The sequence below is a fragment of the Athene noctua genome, chromosome 12 (assembly GCF_965140245.1).
Source record: "Athene noctua chromosome 12, bAthNoc1.hap1.1, whole genome shotgun sequence".
NCBI lineage: Eukaryota > Metazoa > Chordata > Aves > Strigiformes > Strigidae > Athene > Athene noctua.
In genome coordinates, this window is record NC_134048.1 from 21,012,416 (window position 1) to 21,038,283 (window position 25,868).

The 25,868-nt window shown below is 43.4% G+C and overlaps 1 protein-coding gene across 1 annotated transcript; it reads right to left on the reverse strand.

Moving 5' to 3' along the window:
• PCBD2 (pterin-4 alpha-carbinolamine dehydratase 2) lies at positions 1-24,989 on the reverse strand. The gene is made up of 4 exons (XM_074915881.1): positions 24,896-24,989; positions 22,398-22,529; positions 3,401-3,481; positions 1-1,949 (listed from the first exon to the last, which is right to left on the reverse strand). The coding sequence occupies exons 1-4, from the start codon at positions 24,980-24,982 to the stop codon at positions 1,854-1,856; spliced, it is 396 nt and encodes a 131-aa protein (XP_074771982.1). The 5' UTR covers positions 24,983-24,989; the 3' UTR covers positions 1-1,853.
• Positions 24,990-25,868: the final 879 nt, after the last annotated feature.

A 25,868-nucleotide genomic window follows, 5' to 3' on the forward strand; every position in this document is an offset into this window, starting at 1 on the left:
TTCAAAGGAGGAATTTGGTTTTATTGGTTTTATTCAAACTGCACGCATCGCCTATCAATTTCTAACAACAGATTTATCACAGCTCATTAGAGACATTGTCAGAACTTGGGGTGAAGCTCATTTCACTTCCCCACCAGTAACAGGAGCCATCACAGCCTGGCTGGTTGTTTTAGTTTTATTCATTCCTCACAACTGTGACCATTTTCAAGCCATATGAGGGAAATCCGCCGCTTTGCTGGGGAAAGGCACTTGGAAGCAAAGATTTGAGCACGTTGTTTGAATTTGTGTCTTTTTAGGTATTGATATCCCAAGTATGGCTACCGACAACAAACCCCAACGTCTTATCTTGCTTCCTGCAACCAATTAGCACATGACAGCGCACTTGCTAAGGATTAACCAAAAAAATACCTTTCTTACTTTATTGACATGAATACTTGCATGGCAGCTAGTGGCATTTTGCATCCCAAATATCTGAGAGACCACACACCTCGCATATACATCTGATATAGATTTTGGCACACATGTAGCCACTCATGTGCCGCCGGTGTCATCCGAGCAATGCACTCAGGCATTTCAGAGGTGTCAATCTCCCCGGAGCTCTGCACCCAGAGCTGCTCACAGGGCATGATGGTGCACGTTGGGGACACTCGGCAGAGCGAGAGGCCCTTCTACAAGCCTTAAGCAGGTTGAAATCTCCCTGCCGGCACTGGAAATCTGTCTTGGTGAGGATCACAGGCTAAAAACAAAGACTTTGAAACCACGGAAGAAATTATTTTAAACCTTGTCAGCGGGATCTGTGGCTCTTGGAACAATGTTTGCAATGAGTAATTGTAGCTACAAAAAAAAAAAAAAAAAAGGGTGAGCATAGCTTCAGCTGAGCCCAGCTTAGCAAGAATCCTGCTAATGCCGCTTCCTTCACCGCCGGCAGCTCTGGCCGGTGCTCCAGGCACCCGGCCAAGCCACCCGCCGCCAATCCGGCAGGTACGGGAGCGTTGCAACACAAAAAATGGCTCAATCCTGCAAGATGCTGAGCACTGACCTGGCCTAGCCAAGCATTTAAGCACATACTTTGCTTAATGATGTGAGTGCGGGAGCTCACCGGGATTTTTTTTGTATTTGCTGGACCAGTTTTCAGCAACTGCAGGTCCCAGGCCTGCATCTCAGAGGGGGAATGGTTCTCCAGCATGCAGCAACGCTTTTGCTGGATATGGCCGCTAGGTTGTGGGTGCCAAAAGGGCAGATGGGTCCAAAGAGCTGTTGGACGAGCACAGAAGAAACACCAAAATGCAGAGCTGTGACTGCTCGTTGAGCTGCAACTCCAATGAAACAGCAGCAGCAAGCTTACACTGCTCTCACCAGCGTCCCTTGCACTTGCCACCGGTCACCGGCAGAGATGGAGGTGCCAAACCAGAGGGGAGTGCCCTGGCCTGGCTGCTCTTACGCTGTTTGAAGTGCTGAGATGTACAGATCTAAAGGAGGGAAGCTGCCGGGTGCAGGGCAGGCTCCCAGGGCAGCAGCCACCAGCCTCAGCTCCCATGGGCTTGGGGAACACCGACACGTGCAGGTGGTCTCTTGCCTTCATTCCAGTTTGTTGTAGTTTCTAGAAAAGAATTGTTCAAAACTTTTTTTGTTGCTGGTTTATCTGCTACATCCTCATGCAGAGCCAGCAATGGCAAAGGACAAGCACAGGCACCCAGGGGGATCTCAAGACTAAAGGCCAACAAAGCTAAGACACTCTTCTTATAAAGTATCTTGTCTCAGGGGATTTGTGAAATCAGGGTTACAAGGAATGGGGGGTACCACTGAAATACAAAATATCGGTGGACGCCGTATTAAAGCGTTTTACATCTTAGTTACACAGAGGCAGCAGCTTTGTCAATAAACTGAGCCAGCTTCACATCTCTCTTGGTCAGTCCACCGCAGTCATGGGAAATCAGAGTTATCTGAACCTGTCAAAAAGGAAAAGAAAGGGGTTACAAAGCTGTTTTGATCTCTGCCACGCAGGCTGAGCAGCAATTCATGGGGAACGCCGTGTGTCTCTGAAGTGAACTGGTTTTACACGATGCTCCCGGCAAGCTGGACACTCACTGCTCACAGAAAGCAGAAGACGTTGTAGGTGAGGAGGTTTAACAGAGCCTGAAGTCTAACCAAAGCAAGCCCCGTCGCAGAATAAAACAGGCTTTGCATTTTTGGGTTTCATCCAAGAAGAGACGTCCGATTAAATAACTCATTCTTTACATTTAAATTCCACGGATCGGTTTCATGAAAAACCTGGGCCAGTGACCAAGCTGCCAACAGCCAAGTCAGGGGCTCACGCGTTTTGTTAAAAACCAGCACCCTGAAGGTGAAAAAATTGTGAAGCTTGTTGCAGATTAATTTCAAAAAGAAAAACAAACAGACTGGTGCATTTTGCTATGACGCAGCTGCCTGCATGGGTTTGTTTAGACTAAGCCAGATGACAAGCTGGGCGTTACTTTGTCTTGCTTTTGACTGAGATTTTGGGAAGAGAGAAGAGGGAAAAAAGGATAAATTCTGAATATTCTGGAAAGCTAAGAAGATCATGAAGAGTAGGTGCTCAGGACTTTGGTGATCATTTAATGTGGCCTTAAACAGGGTGACCTAAAGGGGTGATGAGGAGGAGCCTGTGCTGGGATGTCCTGCTCTGGGGGTGGTGGTTCCCATCCACAGGCTGCTTGTCCACATCTCCTTTTAGTATATTTTTAGCCAGATTGACATGTATTCACCAAATGTTAAAACAAACAACTCAAAACAATGCAATGAGAAGTATCAGAAAATAAAAATAAAGGGAGAGCCATAATTTCCCTTTTCACATAGCACCTTTCATTCGAGGGTTGCAGTGCAGCTTGTAACCCTTCTAAATACAAGACCACCATCAGTTAGGCAATATTATAAACAAATTTTATAAGCTCAGACATAGGAGCCTACAATTTTTCGAAAAATTAAACCTCAATTGAGACTGCCAGGCTCCTATTTAGGCACCTACACATGGACAGTCTGCTACCCTACACCACTGGGCTCCTGATTTGTTGCACAGAAAGGAAGGAGACCTGGTGAGTAGTTTCGAAACAGTAATTTATTCAGGCTGAACAGGAGTTTAAAGGCTTCATTTATATTTTTAGATGTCAGCCAGAGAGGTGAAGTGACAGGTCCAAACCATGCAGCCGGTAGCAATCGCAGAGAACTCGATTCTTGGTTCCTTACCATTACAAGTATCTCAGCATCTCTTTAAAATCTCAAATCTCTTTTTATAAAGATCATCACCACCTCTTTCCATCCCCTTATCTTGTACATAAGCTATAAAAAAAGGCAGAGAGAATGGGCCAGCGGTTTGATTTCCTTAACTTGCCAAGCCTGCAACTAGGGCTGATGAATATGTTACCTTGCTGTAGACATTAAACCATTCTGGGTGGTGATTCATCTTCTCTGCTTGTAGAGCAACGCGTGTCATAAATCCAAAAGCCTAAAGAGAGAAAGAGCAAAGAGGAAAATACTCCTCCATCTGCCAGGACTGGCAGTGGATCTGTAAGATTCACTCCAAAATCTCAAAAACTCCTACAGATGCTCCAGATTGTTGCACCTCGGGTTTGTGTGGTTTAAAGGAGAATTTCACTTTCTCATGCCACCGATGCATTTCCTCAGGCTGCTGAAATCATCCCCTTCAGACCCTGGTAAATCACTCTGCTCAGTCTTACTTACGCCAGCATTCAGAGCCACTGCACGAGAGCAATGACTTTACCTTTAGCATCCAACAGTGATTTTAAACATCCATCCCAAACCCCTCATCCCTTACTGCATCTTAAAAAACATGCCATTTCTAATTAAGCATCATGCCACAGTATTATTGATACCACTTCCAGAAACACATCTTTTCATGTAATTATTTTGCTATTTATTTCACTGGGGGGGGAGAAAGGCGGCAGGTGGGTTTGCCCCTCTGCTTTATGAGAAAATATTTTCACTTAAAATGAGTTAGAATAGGTCTCCCAGTCCTCTGCCCCTATATGCTGCACGGCATGGTCCCCCAGGATGCAGCTTTTATCACAGGCTCAAGAAGAAAGTAATAGCAGGCTCTTGCCAAAATACTTAGGAGCAAATCACTGCACTGTAAAGAAAATTAGAATGTCCATGTAAATCAAGAATGCAATTACACAGCAGGGCCCAAAGGGCCTCAGTGCGTGAGCAGGACGCCTCGAAGTCAGCGGGCTTTGTTCATACCGAGCTCCATCCACCGGGGCTCAGGGCCTGAATTAACATGCAAAGCTAAAGTAACATCCACATTATAGTCTGGTTTGTATTATAATACAAGCTCAAAAAACCCCCCTACCTGATTTAGGTAGTTTTTTAGTGCTAATTTATGGAAGAGAATGTATATAGCCCACATTCCACCAAGCGATGGCCATTTCAAACAAACATGTGGTCAATGAATAACATATAATGGTTGATAATAGTTTCAAGTCTTTTTTCCTCTCACAAATTACAAAAACCTTTAAGTAAAAAAAAAAAAGAATTGATGCCTGGATGAAGTATGACTTTGTTAGACGCTTTGCCAGTCAAATGAATGCAAACGTTATAATCAGAGAAAATCATTCCAATGAGGTTTGTCATTTGGAAATCACCAAACTGTCAGCAATTAAAAAGCTTTTTTCTTTGACCCAAGAGCATTCCAAAATTCAGGAAAATCTAACTTCCCTTGAAGCTCCTACTCGGTTTAATTTTACTTCGAGTGAACAATTATTTTTAAAAATTTGCAAATGTTTCAGCAGCACGCTTTGAAGCAGAAAGCTGCAAGTTGTTCATTAGATGTTAGCAATCATTTGGAAAACTTGTGCATTAATAATGCTGAATGCTGTTTGATTTAAATGTTTTTAGAGTGTCCATGGGTTTAACAGGAATGCTATTTCCAACACAGCAATCGATACACAGAAACATCCCCAGAAGTTTAAAACAGCAACGCATCTGCAACTAGACTGTCTTTGTAAAAACAAAAAAGAAGGGAAAAAAATAGATTAAATTTGTGAAAACTCCTACCAGGTTCATGTATGCTCTGCCAGTGTCTGTGTGTCCATCCCAGGAACTCACCCCCCCATGTTTACACACAGGCTACACAACACAGAATTCATTGACTGTGAGACAAGTATCGCTCCAACGGGAGGCAGCCAGAGTGAACTACACAAGCAAATGAATCTCCTAAATTAAACTGCTCTGCAGACCTTCCTTCACGCTTTGTGATGATAAATCCTCCCGATCAGTGGACCACCAAATCTTCCCAACCAGTGGACCACCACAGCAACCCACCGCCTCTTCCCCTGCAGACAGCAAAAAGTCTCCAGCTGGAAAAAAAGGACATTGGTCTTAAAGCTGTTCATCCTCCCAAAGAGTGCTCAACTGGGGGCTGTCCGGGTCACGAAACGGAACTAATTGTGGTGCAGGGGACCCTGCCCAGGACAGGACCCGCTGCTCGCTGCTCCAGCCGACCACAACTGGCCCAGCCAGAGCGAAGGACAAAGCACGCACACCCAGGAGACATATGCCCGCCTCCCTGCATGCCCTGCTCTGCTCAGAGACGTTCTCCCTCATTGCACATTACCCAAAGCAACTTACTGCTTGCATTTTAGTTTATTTTAATTATATACAAAAAGTATCTCCCACTAAGAAAATGAGCTACGGTTCTACCGAGCAATTTCACCAATGCAATCTCCATTAAGGTCCTAAATACTTCCTTTGCTAATTAAATGAATTGGAACGCTATTGTTGATGAATCACCTTTATATTTGTAGAGCCTTAACCTTTCTTTGGGAAAATACAATTGGGTCTGGAAGCAAAAGATATTTAGGTTTGATTAGATATGAAAACACTATTACATAAGATCAGTTTGGACATTTCTTCACGTCTTGAAATTTGATCGGTAATTTGGTCTAATTGGTGATCAAGGAAACTATCTTGTGATCAATTAAAGTAATTACCACATTCCGGCAACACAACCAACCTTAATTTGAGCAGGAGTCTGCACTTCTTCAACTTTAATTAAAAATAATGAAAATTATTATGCAGTCTGCAGTGCAAGATCATTGTCAAGACTGCACCGGTGAGCAGAGTTTATCAGACCATCACACATTTCTTGATGAAAGTGGGACAGGCACTTCACTCACAACAGTAAGATCCAACCCAGTCTTGACTTTCACTATATTAATAACAAAGATCTGCAGCCCCTTGGCCACTAATCAGAACTTTTTCAGATTTTTTCCTTCAAAAATAAAAAGAGAGGAGAAAGAAAGGATTTGTGCATTTTCTAGAAGCCATAAAGAAGTATCAAAAGAGGCTCTGATATATTAAATACTATAAAGTATTCTGATATTTCAGTAATAGGCATATTAGATATTTTCAACCTAATCCTTTTAGGATATTTGAGCTAAAATAACATCCAGACATACAGGTTACTCTAGGTAAGTACATTGCGTCACCCAAACGACAGCAGACTGCAGAGTCCCTACAACGAACCACGAAGAGCAACAGGAGCAGGAATGAGTGAAACAATCCTGCACAGACAAGGATATGCCTTGGGTGTGCCAGTACATCCCTTCCCCTCGTGTCTTTTAAGATTGTGAAAGAAGGAACTAAAAACTAAAAAACGGTGTTTCAGTTCACTTCTAAAATGTTTTTATAAATACTAGCAGCCATGGTATGTCTCCATGAGATAAAAATCAGGGCTACTCTTAGAAGAACAAGTTAACCTAATTTAAAAAAAAAACAAAACAAAAAACCCCAAACTTTTAACAATTCATCTGTCACATAATGTTTTGGGACTGGCCAAACTGCTTTTGAAAGTGACAAAACATGCTATCAGAAAATAAAACTTAATGCGCCTTCTGTTGCCTGAGAATGGGAAAACCAGGGCCAGACACTTTGCTGTCAGAAGTGGGAGGAAAGATGAAATTCCACCCGGCCCTCTGCACCGCACAACGCTGCATGGCTCCAGGAGAACCGCGGGATCCCGGAGCTAATCTGCTATTATTCTTCCTTTCACACTTCTTAAGCAAGGAATCAATTCATCTTAATACTTTTTAAACACGCTGCTTTTGTACAATGCTTGCCAACATTATCTTGATGAGTTACACATCAAAGGAACACAGGTCGATATGTCGTGCTAATACATCACCCACCCGCGAGTCCCCAGTGATGGATTACCCCCGTGCATCTCCAGAACAAAGCAGCTGACAGTACTTGACTCAGAAGTGAAGATATTCAAGAAAAACAGCTGAAAGGCTCAACAATATAACTATAGACACTTTTTATTTATTTGTTTTAAAATGCGTACGCTACGAAGTGCGTACCCAGGCTTCTTAAATCCTTCGGACACTCAGCCAAGGAAACCATATGCGAATCACAAGTACATTAAGGTTTCTGCCTCCCATCTGTCATTATAACGCTGAAGGTAGCATTAACCTTGACCTTTGGCAGTGCGAGGGCTACCTGTCTTCCCTTCCCCACCCACTCGGGCTGCATCTGTATCATTTATCAGTGGGAAACGAATAAAGAAAACAAGTTATAGTGACATTGTCATACAAGGCAAGGGATGGCAACGCCTCACACATTTGCTTTCCATTCACCCGAGTAAAAAATACCCAGTATACAGCAAGTGTTCTCCTTAGCAGTTTGACACTTACAACAACAACAAACTCAAATCATTAAGGTTTATTTCCAAACTGCAGAAGCTTTCACATATCCAGCTGATTTTACCACCTTACAGTAAACTACGGGCCAGCAGACAAAAGGAAAAATCTCTTTGATGTCAAGCTATTTTCATACAGAATCATCCGGGTTGGAAAAGCCCTTGAAGCTCCTTCAGTCCCAACATGAGCCTCCCCCTGACCGTTCCCAACTCCCCCAGATCCCTCAGCGCTGGCTCAGCCCGACTCTTCAACCCCCCCAGGGATCCCGGGGACTCCCCCCTGCCCTGGGCAGCCCATTCCAACGCCCAACAGCCCCTTCTGCACAGAAATCCTTCCTCAGAGCCAGCCTGACCCTGCCCTGGGCAGCTTGAGGCCATTCCCTCGGGGCCTGGCGCTGGCTCCTTGGCTCCAGAGACTCATCCCCCCTCTCTGCCCCCTCCTGGCAGGGAGTTGCAGAGGGCCAGGAGGTCTCCCCTCAGCCTCCTCTTCTCCAGACTAAACCCCCCCAGCTCCCTCATAATTTTAAGTTATGTTTATCTAGTCATGAGGGTTTAACTTAAATCTTGTAACTGTAGTGCTCTCAAGAAAAATGCAGGGTTTGTTTTATTTTAATTCTTTTTACTCCATTAAGAAAGACTTTTACCTTACAAATGGGCAGAAGTGATCACACAAGGCCACACTCTTCATCTGAAAGTGACAACATGGTTAGAACACAGAAAAAAGAGGAATCCAACTAGTATTTAAGAAGGTGATGGCAGCACAGGAGGACTGGTATTCATTCTCAAAGCCATGTGCCCATTCTGGGATTCTTCCCTGTTGGCATCATCAACCTACATGAGCCATCCGCAGGGACACTGGATCCATACGGTTTTAGATATTTTCCTCTTTTCTTTTTTTTTTTTTTTTTTTTTGGCCTTGTCTGGATTCATCCCTGACAGAAACCAGGGGAACACCTTCCCAATTGCTTTTCCCCTTTTTAATATAATTCCAAGAACAGTGGGACAATCCTTAAGAATGCTACTAAATCATGTCCTAAACCAGAGCTAAACTCAGGTTATTCCCATCCCCATCTGTCTGGTGAGAGTGGAAATCACAGACAAGTCGGCTCAGATGTCGTGTCCGCGTTTCCCTACACCCTCCATCCCACCCCATCCAGGCCTGGGCAGCCAGCAGGGTCTGAAGGTGAACACCACTTAACAAACCACGGGTACAGACTGGTTTTTCTTCTCTTTAATAGGTCGAGCAGCAAAATACTGTGAATGCAGCCAACTGTCCCATTCCCTAAGCACCGCTCAGGACTGGGGAAAGCAGTACTCTGAAGGACACTAGTAAAGGCAAAGGATGGAATAGTATAGACGTACCAGCATGTGCTGAGATGCCATTTCTGTCTTCATAACAAAATGTAAAACCGTAAAAAACCCCCCAACTACAATTTCCAACTTAATTGTCTATGCTTTTCTGTGTTTACAATATTCGTTTAAAATCCAGAGCTGACTGCTCGCATCCCCCATAACTTATCTGCACACATCATTTATACAGAAGTGAAATGCTGCTTTGCGCTCTAAAAAAAGTTACCTATTTATATTCATATTATAGCTGTAAACACTGCTCTCCATGTTAGATCTGCAGTGGCATGTGTGAAAACCTTTACACCATGTTCTACAAAGAATGGTGTTTCTGTCTCCCAACACTTGTTTACAATTATGTCGGTGAAGAAACTAGCTCGCCAGCTCTATATCAAACATTTTTGACAGCAAAAGCACAAACACTGATCTATTCTAAGTAGTTTGCCACTCTATGTAATCTTGGAAAAGGCATTCTTGCCTTTGATTCTAAAAATGTTTATACTTCATACATTATGCAAATAGTTTTTATATATTAAGAAATAATGCAAGCAAAGCTCAAGTTAAATTAAATTCTTCAACAATAACCTTGCCAAAGCACTGATTTTCCTATTAAAAAAATTATTCCAATTTGTTGATCTTACATTGGATGAAACATACTGTAACAATCTTCATAATTTATGTCCTGTTGGGACACTATGATTTAAAGTAACATAATACAGACCAGCATCACAGCTAATCTAAACCACCTGACCAGATAAACAACAGTTTCCCCTTCTCTCTTCATTGAGGGTATTTCTGTTTATTGTCATACGATTTACCAATTTGAAGAACGTGAAGAATAAATGGAGGCAAAGAGACGCGGAGCTGGGAGGCATGGCCTCTCCTCAGCAGGGACGTTTCTCACACAGGTACCGGTACAATGTCAAGAGCCACAGGAGGTGACAGAAGGCAATTTCAGGAATGCTGTCCCAGGAAATGCCCAAACCACTCACGGCAGAGGAACGTTTACGCTCGCTCGGCACAATCTAGACCAGGTGCGACACTGGATGTGACGCGGTCCTGATGATGCTCGAGGTGTGGCTCTCTAAAAGAGGTCCGAGGCAAAGCCTTCACCTCCCGAGCTCAGCAGTGACCTAAGATATGATGTCACTTTGTCATAAAGCAGGTGGAAGCATAATTTGCCCCATCTGAGATTCAATTCGTCTGAAAAACAAAACACAAATCTGCTAAGGCCAAGGGACATGGATCAATGCAAGCAAAGGGACCAAGAGGAAGGTAGAGAGCACAGACCTGCTCTTAAAGCCTTCTCCTTGCTTTGCTTTCCTCTTCCCCTCATGCTCACCAAGTGTGTGTAATACCCTCGTGTGCAATCTCCACAAGTATCTTTTCTAAGCCTGTTTATATCAGGATTTTCCTAACTGCTGATTTTAGACCTATTTTTCTCTTATTGGTGATAATATGACACAAAATGTTACACCTATTACCTTCTTCCTCATCACATCTTGAGTTTTCCAGCAGCTTCGGATCATTTTTCCTATTCTCATTTTTATTACAGTAACCGATTGCACCTGGATTTCATGAACAGAAAGCAGGTAATATTCTCAGTGATTCAATGAACAGACTTCACGCCAAAATTAATCACCCATTCCACCAAAAAGATTTATAGACTTGATGGAGTAGAAGTGAGAGAACACGGAGATGTCTTAAGGCAGCATAAAAACTTCTTTCTGGGAGTTTCAAGCCTAGACTCCACTGGGTGAATGCAATCATATTACAAAATACATTCATTTGCTTATAGGTAGTTAAAAATAATGATAGTGGCCCTTAAAGATTACTGCAAAGTAAATGGACATCCTAAATTCCAACCAAACCTGGAACAAGGTTGCATGGTATTGGTGATATACCACTTCATACAGAAATACTAAAAATGAATGCTTTTTAATTTTTTTCCCCACTTCCAGTTCCTTAGCGCTCGAGGCAAATATAGACTTATAAATATTATTTTATTTATTAAAAAATGTAGATCCCTAAATCAGATTTTTGAGAAAAAGAAGGAAAATAATCCCAGGTTTCACAAATGAACTGGGACACAGAAGAAAACCTCCAGCGATGTAGTCAGCTAAATGTAGCTCTCCACCTCCCAAGCCATTTCTGTGTGCTTTGTGCTTAAAAATGGAATATAAAGCTTTCACTTAAGAGGTTTACACCAAATAAAATAGCTATTTCAAGAAACATGACTTTTTAAAATGAGCTTTTTGCACCCTACCTAAAAACATTAAATAATACAGCGAAGCCCCCATTAACTGAGCACCTGCTAAAGCAATCAGTCACTTAAAATAATAAACTCTCTTGGCTGCGCAACTGAAAGAACAATGATAATTTTACTTGTTAAAGCAAATGTTTGGCCCAGCAAATCAAACCCCTGGCTGTACTGTAATAAAGCCATCACAAAAACCACTATAAAAATAAACTAGTAACAAGGTGCCGTTAGTCCCCAGTTCCAACCTTTTGAATTCAGGCACCTGAGTCCTCTGCTCAGGCACTCCGCACACGGACGCTGCCGCTCGGGCAATGAACCATCCCTGAGCGCACACTGCCAGCCCATAGCACGAAGCTATTGTAAAACAGGCCAAGTAAGAATTAACTTAAGTAAATGCTCCACTTCAAAAAGGTGCTCAAATCCTCTTTTATAGAGCTCAGGTACGGTGTAGAAGAACAGAGAAGTTCATTATCCCACCGCACCGCGTTTTGGATGGAACAGATCTGGCGACAGCAGAACAAAATACTACTATTTTCCCCAAAGTTTCTATTGACTAATATGCGAAGGAATGATTTCATTCCGTAGACATAAAAGTGAAGTTCACATGCCATACATGCTGTTGATAACATGGGGAGAGCTCAGACAAAATTCTCCTTGGTCTTTTGGCCAAGATTACACATACTACCAGTTTAATATCCAAGATCTTCTCTGCTGAGTGTCCAAGGGCAATCATACCCTGCCTTTGATAATCCTCTAAATCTCTGCCATTTATGATCCTAAGAAAACATCAAAGAGTGATAAGAAAGCCATTGCTTTATGATGGATTACGAGAAAAAGCAGCTGGTCTCATGACCATTTCATCTTCTACTATCCTACCCACTACACTGTCAGTGTTTTTTGGTGGGTTTGATTTTTAAAGACAAGGTCAACAATTAGAACATGCAACAGAGAAATCATGATGGAGGTGTTTTGGAGAGGTCTTCCGATCACCCTCTTGGCCAAGCCAGAATCTAGAAATACCTAAAGCTGTAAAATAAAGCAAAATAAGGAACATTTACTGCAGGTCCAGTGAGGGCATCATTTCATTCAACTGAGCTACTGAAAGCATCCTACTGTATTGTCAGAATGGGTCTTCATGCTTGGACACCTCTTGTAGTAAAAAAGAGATGCTAGTAGAAGAGAGTTCACTGCCCTCAGATGCTACATGGGGGCAGTGAACTCAGCAGGTGACTTACCTGGGCCAGCACTGGCAGGCTTTTCATTTATATTGCACTATAAAATTCAAATATTATCCTGTAGACAGACATTTCAAGTCTAGAAGTGACAGAACCGTTGGAAAAAAGAGTAGGAGAGAGCAAGCATCTTCCCAGACACGTTTCTCTTTGGAGCATCCCGAGCAGCTGATCTGCCATGCCCACTGTTCCCTGTGTGATCTGTAGGTCATCGAGACCTGTGCTTCATCTCCTGTCTCTGGTGTTTGGCGGAATGGCTGGAGCATGGAGAAATGGACAGAGGCAGCTATGTTAAGCTACATTATTAAGAAGGCGGCTCACTTAACTGCCAATAATTTAGACAGACAGCCTACACTTAACATTTCCAACTGTCTTCAGACCCCTCCGTGTGCTCCAAGCCCATGCCTGGAAGGGGTAGAGTACATCCAACGTGCAGTAGTTTGAGAGGTTCCATGGGGTTTTTGTTGGTTGTTTTTTTACTAAGACACAAGGGTTTCTCTGGGCAACCCACACCTTTTGTACATTGGTATATCAGAAATGGAGAGGTGGGCTCACAAGGGGAGACAAATACTAATTCTGAGTCCTCCAGGGAATGTCAAATTTGTATGAGCACACCACAAAGGGTAATCCTTTGTACACCTCTGGTTGTTTATTAGATTGGTCATTACGAGCCGCACGCGGACACACAACATCCTGGGCTTGTACAGCCAATCGGTTTTTTCCTTGCTACAAGCACCCACCCGTTGTATCACGGAATAAAGATTCTCCCAACCAGCAACACCTTGGTCATACACAGGTATATATTTAACTGCCTACTGTTATTCTCATCATGAAGAAAATCACACCAGATCATGGAATTGGGACTTTCCCCTCTGATCCGAGGAATAAAAACCGTTTTCCAACAAAGCACCCTTAGCACTAAATAAACCCAATGGTGCGGCGCTGACTCAGCACGGGGCTCCCCACTTCTCCGTGTGTTCCCCACCAAACCCCTCCAAGACGTCACAGCCAGCTTTATGTTTGTCCAAAGCAACTTTACACCTCAGCCCAACAAAATTAAAGGAAGGGCAAGGGGAAGAGGAAGAAGTGAAGCTATCCCCCCCCCCCCCCCCCCCCAATCTATGTGAAGTGGGTTTGCAGCTTTATAAAAGAAGAATAAAAAAATCACACTCGCCTCACCCCGATAAACCGCGGCCCTGCCAGTGGCTTTTCATAGCAGATGTAACGTTTTAGCCAAACGTGATTGTTTGTGAAAGAAATAATTCTGATCAAAACCCGAAATTGCAGCCAGCAGAAGTGCTGCACTTCGTCACGTTAATCCGCCCTGACGGGGAGCGGCGAGCGGAGATTCCTACTGCGAGAGGAGCAGATGCGAAAGGTCAGCGCTGGCCCGCGACTTCAAAACCCTTAACGTGTAAAACAGTGTGCATTAAAGCCTGAAACGGCTCACCGCGGGATTAACGGATGTCCGCTAAGTGGGTTTGATGTGCTTTTGGTGAGTAATGGTTAATTTTTAAATAGGGGCGTTGTTGTTTTATTTTAGTTTATTCTGCCAGCCAGAGTCCCATTTTTAATTACAACTGCAGAGAATAATCTCCCAAAGCGTGTCTCTCCTTCATGGGAGAACGAGAAAGTGAGAGCTGCTGGTGTAAAAGGCAATTTATGGGTTGAAAATATAGTCGGGCGTTATTCCAAAAGCAAAGGGATGCAAAAGGTTAAACAACCAAGTCAGCGAGATGGGCTGTTTGCATTTAATCTTTCCAGCACCCCCATTAAAATAAATTTTAATGCATGAAGAGTTGCAAGATGCCAGGTTTCCTTAACTGAAAAGGTAAAAAAATTACTCTGAGGGACCATCTTCTTCAGAAAAGGCAGCATCAATCTAAATTATGTTTTCCCAAACAAAAGTGTCCAACTGAATTCAAACCCATTGAACTTTCCACTCATTTTCCAAAGGTGTTTTAAGAAGAGCCCAACTTGTAGTTAAAATCAAGTTGACCTGCTCATATTTGCTCTCTTTCAGTACGAATGTAGGGCAGCTCTGCCTGCACGGCTGATATAACGTGTGTTCTGTTTAATTCAAACAGAGTGAACAATCAATTTGTGCAGCTGCAAAAAAAATAGAGAAACATTTCTTCTGCTCCAAATCTACAAGACAGCTTGTGAAATCCAAAAGGCATTTTGACAAATAATTTCTTTTGCACTTTCAGACCAATGCACACAACAAACGTAAGGCAAATGCTGTAATAATTTTTACTAGAGTGATAATAAATCCATCTTTTAAGGAAAGCCAACTGGAGAGCAGCCCAAAGGTCAGCTGGGCAGATTTAAGCAGTGGCCTGCTCAAATGGAGATACAACAGGTCTACATGGTGAGGAAAACTCAGCCATTAGAAACACCCCCGCCCCCCCCAAAAAATTATAAACAATAAAATAATGATTTATTCTAGGGAGAAATATGACTTAGCTTATCAAGAAGATGAACATCCCTAATTACAGTTAAGTCACAAGAAAAATTAAATTGATGCAACTTCTACGACACCTGGGATGGGACCTCTGGCATGATGGAGGAGATGAAGGACACACGCCCACTCTAAGTCTTCAATTTAAACATGGGGTTTTTTTATTTAATTACCATTAATGTTGTAAGATTTGAAATAATCTTGGCAGCCTGATACTGGTAGTAATGCCTTGATATTATAATGGTGACACCAGTAGTGTAACGGGACTTGTCACAGGCAGGTGGGACGTGAGGGTGGTGGGATCTGTACACACAGACCCTGGCCAAAGAGGAGTACAAAGAGGAGCAACCACTGCTCACCCCCTGCCCGACTTTTATCAGGCATGAATTTCTCACACACATTACAACTGTGAAGTTGTAATGAAGGGACTGAGGGACAAAACAATGGTTCCCAGACATACAAGGAAAGTCTAATTGTGAAGGACTTTAAAAGACATGAGGCTCCTGATGCACTCTATTTGAAACAGAAAAACGTTGACAAGTGCAAAACACTGGTCTGAAAATATTCTGGAGCACTGGCTGACTTTACATACGGCTTTGTACCCCGCCAGCCATGTTGACCATGAGAAGAAAATAAACCCTTTATTTCCCAACTCCCAGCACCAAGGATTTAATTTCTGCCCAGACACGATCTAATTACATATTTCCACCACTACGGACTTTCCCGCTTTGCAGAATTTCCCACTGCTGGCTGCCAGTTAACTGGAAGCATCACCGGACACAGGACGTGCTGACCAGGGCCCTGGTGCCATCTCCTCCTCCTCCAAGGCCACAGAAGGAGACTCGTAAACTTTCAAATAAGGCACCTCCCCAGAACCTCTCCTTTCGTGCCACCCAGCTCCCTAGCCCCCTGCCTTCTGCAGGCAGGGCCAGGCAGCGGTGCAGGCAGGTGGACCATGTCCAGTTCCCACAGCTGCACCTTGACCCGCCGACTCAGAGGCGAGAGTGTTATTTACTCAGTCAATCACAAGAATAAACTCAAGGAACGTGTGACCATCCAGGAATCATATATATTTTACTGTGCTCCGCTCTGAGACACCTGAGCCAGTCCATTCACTCCGTTTCAGCCTGCAGGTTAACCTCTGTCAGTCCCGAAAACTTCACTATCAGTTTCTAATAAAGGAAAATGTCAACAGGCAGATACGCCAGAAATTCATTATTTTCAGGTACAAAGATTTTCTCAACTCCGTAAATCCACCCATAAATAATTCTGATTTATTGTAAATCGGTTATTGTATTCATAAACGCAGGGAAGTTAGTGAACAACATAACTACCACAAGAAATACTTTCATAACTTTGCAGGTGCACAAATCATAACATATGGGAGAGGACTCAAAGGATAATGGAAAACGAAGCAGTTTAGGAAAGACTATATGAAAACCAGCACCTACCTAGGCGGATAAAAAAAAAATAATTATTTTCATTCGACAGGCAATCTAATGCAAAACTCTAGCAGAGGGAGCAAGGAGACCAATACTACATTAACAATAGCAATTCTCCTCCCTCAAACGAATGAAAACAGGTTCGTCTTTTGATTAGCAGAAGTGACAGTCAGGGGCTGAGGCTGCTCGGGCTTTGAGGTTAAACACAACTGACATAAGCTGCACCTGAATCCAATCAGTCCCCGGGCTCTGAGAAGATTCACACGTGAGGACTAAATTTGTCACAAATGGGTTGGTTTCCGATCCTCCTGTAGCCAACTTGCTTTATTCTGACCCCCATTTAACAAATCAACTTAATGGGCACTGGGAGTGCTATAAAACTTAACAATGGAGTGATTTTAACTTTTAAAATATAGTTATGAAGCAAAATGTTGGAGAGCTCCTTCAATACTGGAAATCAAATTAAATCTAGACATTTTTTAACAGTCTTGACAGATATAATCCTAGTTACCATGTAAATTTATGGTAAGCTGCTGTGATATTAGCCACAGGTGCTACTTTTAATATATGGCCCGCATCTGGCTGGGAATAAAATTTCTCAGAGGACTGAAAATGACCTCACTATCAGACAATGGAGAAGAAAAAAACCCCACAAGACCGCTGTGGCATATAAAAAGCTGGAGATGTGGTCCACAACCAAATATTTAACATAAAATTCATTTTAACTCTGCAGATTGTAGGTTAAAGGATATTATGTTTTCAATACGTGAAAGGAGTGGACATATTTCAGCCAAACAGGCAAAAGATTAAGTACATAAAGCAGCAATGAAATACACTGCCTACGTATATAAAAACAAATTTTCCAATCTTTGATCAACGTAGAAGACAAAGCAATGTGCCGGGAGTAGAAAAAAGGAAATCTTGACACAGGGACTGGCACCAAGCACCAGCATCAAAACAAATAAAGAATATTCATTGCATATCCTACCAAATTAGTTCGGATGTGTAACTGTGATAATACAACGAGGAAGATCAGTTTAAAGGAGCAAATGTGAGCATGTCTCCCCACAGCTAAAGGAAAACAACTGGCATTTCAATGAGGGGAAAAAAAGGCATCTACCATAACATGCTCTGTCTGATTTTTTTTTTTTTTTTTTTTCCCCAGGACTTTAAGCAAGAGAGCTAGCAAATTTGGAAAGGAAATGCAAAGTGAGAATAATAATTTATTTAATAGTTCTAGATTTTTTACACCTCTTTAAATAACTTCTCAAAATCCAAGACTCCACAATTGCAATGAAACACATGTGCTTCTACCCTCACTGCACAGCGTCCTCCAAAGCGTTTCCTTCCCATCCCCTCCACTCACGCTCATCTCTTGCCTGTGTCCTGCAGCCCCAAAACACAAAATGTATTTAAAATAGCTTTTAAAGCATTTGATTTCCTGTCATTTTATAAAATGACGTTAGAGGTCTTACGGAGACTTCCTACATGAAATCTTTTTTTTTTTTTTTTCAAAAAACAACCTTAATTAAAAACTTACCCTATAAAAGAAAGCAGCTGTAAATGCTGAACCTGACCATCAGCAAACATGCCCACCTCTGTAATTTCCTAACTGCATTTTCTGCCTTTGCGTGATTACCTAAGGAAATGCAATCACACAGGCAGTTGCCCCTTAAACCCTCTGGTCAAATCCAACCAACTTTGACAAGAGACATGGAAGTCTCAGAGTTAAGATGTTCCTGCAAATTTGGTGAAAAGGAGCAGCTGGGTAAGGGACCCAATCGGAGCGCTCAGCACCCCACACCCAGAGCCCCCCGCTGCCTGCCCAGCCCGGACTGGGCTTGAGACAAATCTGGGGGCAATTCAGATTTTTAAGCCAGATCTGTCCCCTTTGCAGGCTCACCCCTCTGGAGGTGTACTGACCTGAAATGCTGAGAAAATCCCAGGAAATTCCTGAGATACAAGCCAGGACATCAGGGTCCTCAGCAGCCCTTTCCCTCCCTCAGTGATCAACCCTGAACATTAGTCCCAATGTTTCTGCAGCTTCTTTTCTGAGTTTGCAGAATGATAACTGGGAGAAGTTACCAGCATGGTCTGGAGGTGTAAATTAAGTTTCTATCCCCTTTCTGAATTTTGTTTGGGCAGACTGGAAGCTTGCTCCACAGCTGGAAGAGAAACGTTTTGTTTAAGCAGCACAAAGACAGGAACAGACAAGAGCGTACTTTCTTGATGCTACAAAGGCCCAAAAGCCTTGCTAGCAGTTTTTTTCTTCCCTGCAGACGGGGAAAGAGACCCTGAATAAGCTCCCTGAGGTGGCTGTGAGCTTTATGGAGGCTCATGGGCACCCAGACACGTGGCAGGGCTCAAGACTTGCCATGGCTGGTCCAAGCCCACCCGCTCTCCAAGAGCTTGCTCACAGCCAGAGATTTCTGCCATGACCCTCAGGAAAAGCGACTCAAGCAGGGAGCTCTTCAGCAAGCACACCCAAGCGAGGCTCCTGGAGGTAAAAGACTGATTTTTAACTTACCGCTGTTCAACAGAGGCAGTAACATGTGGCTACTACAAGGTGTAAGGAAGAACAGACGCATTGGTGCGATCAACCCAGCTCCTCCAGACAAGGCACTCTCCTCTACGCTTGAGTTGCATTTGCAGTTTTTCCCCCACCACTGGTGTATTTTATATTTTATACAAGATGCAGAACACCCACCCACCAGCAGCCTGTCTCATGCTAAAGGCAACAGGAACACGGAGCAGCAACCACCACCCAGCCCCAACACGGCCCAGTCCAATGCTGCCCAGTCCAGTACTCCAGGACTGGTGCGTGGTGGGCACCCACAGCAACGTAACTAACAAAGGGCTTCCAGTTGGGACCCCAGTATAATTTCAGAGAATTATACCTCCAAGGCCCATTTGCATGAAAATGTATCTTCAGACTAACAAACGGCACCAGCGCTTTCAAGTTCTGGGTTACAAACTAATTCCATAAGCCACAAATGTCATTAGATTGTCAGCCTGACAAAGGCAGCCCACTGCTGATCGCTTTTAACCGAGCTAATCTCAGCCTGAAAGCTTCAGGAATCTAAATAACTCTTGTTTCACAGAAGTTCCATTTCATTCTCATGCTGAAAATAATATACATAAACCAAGCTCATGTCTACACATTTGCACGACTTTATAATAAAAGTTGTGTTTATATTCTTAACATCTGTTGACATACACAGACTTTGTAAACCTGGCATAGATTTTAAAGCCACAGAATTTTCCATGCATCATGAACATTATCTGAGAGAAGCAATAAAAAAAAGCAATGAATACATGAATCATACCAATATCATCTGCAAAACATAAATCTGAAATACCTTTCATGTCAGCTCAACGACTCTTTCGGGTTTTTTTTTTATACACACCTGATTTTATGCCATCTGTAAAAGGGCAGCAGGAAGATCACTGAGGAAATGATATTTCTCAGTCCTTTGACTTTTACTAAATACTCGCACTTTAAACAATGTAAACAGAATATTTATTACATGAAATGAAAGAAGTTGTACCTACAGGTTAGTTTTTTTTCATTGTAGGACTAAATTCTCCCAAAGTACAATGCAGGTATATAGCTCTGCTTTTGTCATTTATTCCCTAGGTCATAATAAACACAATATTTAATAACAGTTATTATAAATATAAACATCAATAAGCATCCATGCTTAATTTTAATTTACTTTCAGCTTCAACTTATCAAAAGGCAAATACTTGCTCCCTAACACCACCTCTGGACACCCCTTTGGGATCTGCACGCTGAGCCCTTTCCTGGACTACGATAACAGGAACAGGTTCTGCCCTCCACGCTGTAAATGGAGACACTGTGGCCAGTTCCTACAAACCAGCAGGTGAAATTCTGCCCTCAGACATTCACATATAACCTTGATCCAAGCAGACCTGCACAGAGGACCCACATGCCCAGCTTGTTCTCCCAGATGGATGCAGAAAGGTCAATTCCAGCCTCTGCTCTTGTTTCTGCCTTATCTGACATCCACGAAGGACAACGAAAAACATTGCACCGTATCTCCCAAACAATTCAAGTGGCAATTTTTTTTGAGTATCCCTTCTAAGATGACATGTACTAGAAGTATGAAAGTATACATCATTTACTAATAGGCAGATTTAAACATACACAACTTCCTATACTGGTATGTGCTTCACCAATCTTCAAATTAGGAAGACATATGGATATCTATGTATGTTCTCAGATAAATCTACACAGTCAGAAACCCACAACTTTGTAAATTTTTACCAAGGCAATGGGTTTTCTAGGTATCTGCTAGCGCAGCACACTGATTTGTCTCTTGTTGGCACACTGCCTAAGTCCAGCTGATCAAATTGACTTATTTACACCATACAAAACCACTTTTTAATTAACTTTGGGGGGGAAAAAAGTCATTTCTAGTTGTGCTGAATCAACAAAGACTTTGACCGTGTCCCGGCTGAGACACTGTTTCATGACTACTCAAAGCACAAAGGCTGAAAATCTCAACTCTCCCAAGGGTTACTTCTGTCTCATCGGTGTCAAACGTGCTGGTCTCTCCTGGTTGCTCCAGCTCTGAGCTGCCTCACCAAAGTTTCATGTGAGCTCCCTCTCATGGGCTTCCCTCCTTTGTTGCCCTCTGAATTGTTTGATACGGTTCTATTTGTTCTGTATTAACATTCAGGTTTGAAGTGCAATCCAGGAAAATATGTACTCGGGGCTCTGGGTGTGCTCCCTGGACCAGCACCGTCCTGCTCGTGAGCTGGATTTTTCTGCAGGTGTTTTCTCTTTCCCTTTTGCCCAGCTCATAAGGGCTGGGACCACCTCACCCACCTTCTCTATACTGCCCAGGCTTTCCTTATGGTGACAACTACTGCCTGAAATAGAAAAAAAAAAAAAAAAAAAAAAAAAAAAAAAAAAAAAGAGCCAGCCTTACAAATTGTTGTTAATCTAGCTGACTGTGATTTCCTAAAAAGCTCCTGGCCTGGGTTTAGGCATAGTCAAATAAATAATCATCTCACAGCACAGCTCTTGGTCCCTACACACATCAACAAAGCCTGGAGCTCGCTGTGTCCCTCCTGTAGTGGGGAAAGAACCAGCTCAGTGAGAGCCATTGCCCAAACAACACCCTGGGTCCTCTCTCCCACCCCAGAAAGCGCTCACCTCTCCTTCAGAAACAGAACAGGAGGGACATGGATGCTCTGGGAACGTGACTTTTTTCTAAGCAATGTCATGATTCCTCAGAAGGTTGGTTTTTTTAGGGGAATGTAGCTGACCACAGATCTCAAGATAAATTCAGCATTTCTAAAGCGAGTTTGGAACTGATGTCCAAGATGTGTTCTTGTGGGTTTGAGACATGGCTCGGGATCCTGACTTCAAAGAAAAACCCAACAGGGTCTAACCAGCAGCCTGCCATGCTGAAGACACTGTGAGATCACCTACGATGATTCATTCAAGAATACAGAACTCTGTCTTCCTGCTTAGAAGGGGAAACACATCCTATTTTCCTCACATTATTTGCCAAAAGTATCTGTTCTTATATTTACCCATTTTTCTCAAGTTTTTCCCTCGCAAAAATAAACTCCACTGTCTATCAGTTTCATAATTCCAGCATTCATTTAAGACCACTAGTGATGAAAATAAAAAAAACAACCCAGGACCAAATATTATTTATCTAATCCCATAGTAACAACCCTGACCTTGACCCTAATATTATAATCAAGGAATTGTAATAATAGAACAAATTTACTTAACAACTACAAAATAGAATTCATTTACTCCACCTAATGAGATCAGAATCAGAGAACAGTCCGTTGAGGCAAACCCAAGAGGGTTTGGCCCCACAAGGATACTCCCAAATTTCTGAATACAAGTATTTTCCCATCAGAATCGTATGGAAATGAAAGCATTTCCTTTCTATTAAAAGTGGTATATAACAATAATTACCTGATTAAAATTTTTGAAATTGAACTCTTTGTAGATGGCATCTCTTTCGCCTAACTCAGACCAGCCTGAAGCTTTGAGATCAAGTAAAACTTGGTTCCTCTCCTCTGTCGTCAACCAGTGAGACTGCGAAGACTATTGAGGGGAAAAAAAATAAAAACATGACATGAGTGAGGCTGAGGTTCTCTTTTGTACAACGGAAAGAATACCACACGATGAAATTGTGGTTATGTATTGTAGAAAGATAAGGAAGTAGAAAATTCACTGCACAGTTTCTAATTTCACAGATCAGCATAACTTTAAAAGACAGCCAAGAAACACGGTTTCTGTTTGCTCAATTAAGTTTTGCTAAAAGCTTTTGTACAAAATGAGTAAAAAACAACAGGGTCTTTCACAGGAATGAATAGACACCAGCATACCTGTACCCATCCCTTTTTCATCCGAATTGTTCAGATGCTGCAACACTTAATTTTCAAATATTCCACTCTGTCATATAAATAAAGGGTTACTTACATTATAAGCTAAATGTAGAAATATAAGGGATCTCAGGGAATATCTATCTATTCCAAAAGACAGAAGCAAACCAGGAGATTGTATTCTACCTGGCTTGTATCTTACTATATCTAAGAAAGCAGGAATGGATTTAAAGATAGCACACACTGTGGAGTTCTACAAGCAACAAAGCTGTTATTAACTAACAGCGAAAAGAAAAAAAAATTGACAATACAGACAATATTAACAAGAAGCTAGAAGTTACTGGTATAATCACTAGATTCTGCAAAGCATGTATGTTTAAATATGTCTTATTTGAAGCAAAAGGAGTCATCTGGAAGTCACTGGGAGCACAGACATAACAGATTACACTATTCACTTAAATATCTGTATCAGTGCCTGAACTGCTCACGAGGCCAGAAGCAGATCCAGAGGAAAGTTCTATGGGGTGTTTGGAAGAGGTTTGATATTTTTCCTAAAAGCAGAGACTAAGGGCATGAGTGATTAAGTTACTCAGATGATGTATTCTAACAGATGGGACTCAAACTCCTATTATAAACACAATGCTCTAATGGGAAGAACTTTTCTCCCCAGTAGAGCAAAATTCAGATTGCTTTGGTCTTTATATCAGCAGCTGGCACAACTCTGTGAGACCTTCGAGAAACGGGCTGAGCAATTTTGCTCCAGGGCTTCACAAAGGCATCGGAGGTCTGTGGGCACCCCCCGCCAGCTCAGCAGCTCAGGGTAATTTTTGCCTTTGCCATCCGTGCTGGCAGCGCTGCTACAGAGACCAGCAGAGCCCCAGTGCCACCAGATGGGGCTGCAAGCCTGAGCAGAGCAGGAATTAACGCAATTAATGCGACCTCGGCAAGGCTTTAAGATGCAGGATGGCCAAGGAGCAACATTTGCTCCAATAATAAGGGATGAAAAAACCTCAAACTGCATAAATCAATCTAACAGCATCACTGCCACCGCTTGTGTTCAGCTGGATACGTCCAGTCCGAGAGATGGGTTTTACAGGTCCCAAACGGAACTAATTTAGGGTCTTTAGGCTTCAAATGTAACTTTGGACTTACAAGAGTAGAAATATCGATTTGTTGTTGGTATAACTGCAGTTGCAGGCATGATTTTCTTACGTTCTTCTTTTTCCAAGCATACATAAAAATTGCCCATGCTGACGGCTGTCTTGAAATGTGTTATTTTATCTGGCACAAGATGAAATTAGCAGGCTAATTTACAAAAAAACATGGGGGTGGGTTTTTTTTTTTTAAGATCGCAAAGTCCAGAACTGCGAGCAGAAGACAGTACAAAGTCCATTCCCCTGGCTGGCAACAGAGATGTTCACTTAGTTTTAGGGACGTTGCCGTTACCTTCCCTGGAGCTTGCCCGGATACATACAGGCGTTGAGGAGGCAACGCTGCAATTTGAAATCAGATCCCACGGTTTTTAACAGAAATACAGACAGCGAGTTTGCTGCAGGCCCTGACGCACACCGACGGCAGCATTTTGCTGAGGAACAGGTTGCGAAGGTCACGGCCTGAGTTAGTTCCTCCAACCCTTCCCAACTGTATTCCGAAAAGCAGCGGGAACTGGCTTGTAAAAGGAGAAAGAGAAGGTGGGAGCTGCCAGCTGCTCTGTCACGACTGTGTCCCCACAGCACCACGCCACGGGGGCCCGCACGGACTGAACACACGAGGTGACTGCCCCGGACCCGCGACACGCACGGATGGGACAACACGGGGAACCGGTAACATTCCTTGGGAGAAGCTCAGGGGAAGAGAGTCATTAGTCCCGTAAAAAATTACTGAAAAATATTGCACGCTTGAGGGGTGAGGGTCTAAACCTGCAGGTGCTTCATGTAATAAATAAATAAATAAATAAATAAATAAATAAGATGGAGGGGCGGTGGGAAGGAGGGCCGCGCGGCTGCGCCCCGAGCCCCCAGCGCCCGCACCCCCCCCGCCTGTCCCAGCGCGGAGGCCCCGCCGCCCTCCCGGCCCGGCCCTCACCATGGCAGCGCGGGTCCCGCCGGCGGCTCCGCGGGCCCGCCGCGCTCCCAGCAGCGCCCGGCGCAGGCCGGCCCCGCCGCCCGGCATGGCCCGCGCCCGGCCCCGCCTCCGGGGCAGCGGGAGGAGCCGCCGCCGGGCTCCGCCGGGGGGAAACGGGAGCGGGGGAACGGCGGGGAGGAGCTGCGCCCCCTCGGCTACAGCCCCCGGGGGCCGCGGCGCGGGGCTCCCCGGGAGCGGGCGGGAAGGCCGGGGACGGCGGTAGAACGGGAGGGCCGAGCCCCCTCCGCTCCGCAAAACCGGGCAGCGGCTCAGCGCGAAGCCCTGGCCCCCTTAGGCCGCGGGTGCCTTCTGTTTAAATCCGAGCAAGGCCGCTTCCTTTTCGGTGCCCCGGGATGGCACCGAAATCGGCTCTTTTTGGAGCAGAGGCAGCACCGTTATTATAGACATCGCTATTTGGTCGGGGGTAGGGAGAGAATTAACAGCCCTGGGCCTCTCTAACTGGATGGTAAAGGCAAGAATGTTCCAATTTATCATTCAAAATCATGAGTATTTATTAATAAAATACTTCCTAATTTTATCTGCAGTCATACCAAAGTTTTATCAGTGCATTTCCCTTTTAACACACAGAAATACAGGACCTCGACTTTCCAAAGGGAGAAAGATACAGCCACCAGAAAAATACCTGAAGAATGATGTTGCAGGGATATGAGCTCTTTGTCAAACAATAAATCTTAAAGCAATCTTTGTTTCTTCTTAGCTTAAATTTGCACTCAAAAGCTTCCAATCAAGGTACCACAGCAAGTCTCCACCGTGTGCAGAATGCTGTTCAATCAAATTATACCGGTCCCTACCTTATTCGAAGTCTTCCATACTAATTATAACTAAAAACCGTATTAATTCTTTATGTTGGCTCAGCTGAAGACTGTGCAACCAGCAAACACGCTACCAGAAATTTAAATAAGTCTCCAGACTG

What these genes read in the sequence shown, in the direction of transcription:
- PCBD2 (XM_074915881.1), bottom strand. Translation starts at nt 24,982, where the DNA reads ATGCCGGGCGGCGGGGCCGGCCTGCGCCGGGCGCTGCTGGGAGCGCGG. An exon ending in ATTTCAAAAATTTTAATCAG is followed by an intron (nt 3,482 to 22,397) that starts GTAATTATTGTT and finishes TTCTCTCTTTAG; the next exon opens with GCTTTTGGATTTATGACACG. An exon ending in GGTTTAATGTCTACAGCAAG is followed by an intron (nt 1,950 to 3,400) that starts GTAACATATTCA and finishes CCTTTTTGACAG; the next exon opens with GTTCAGATAACTCTGATTTC.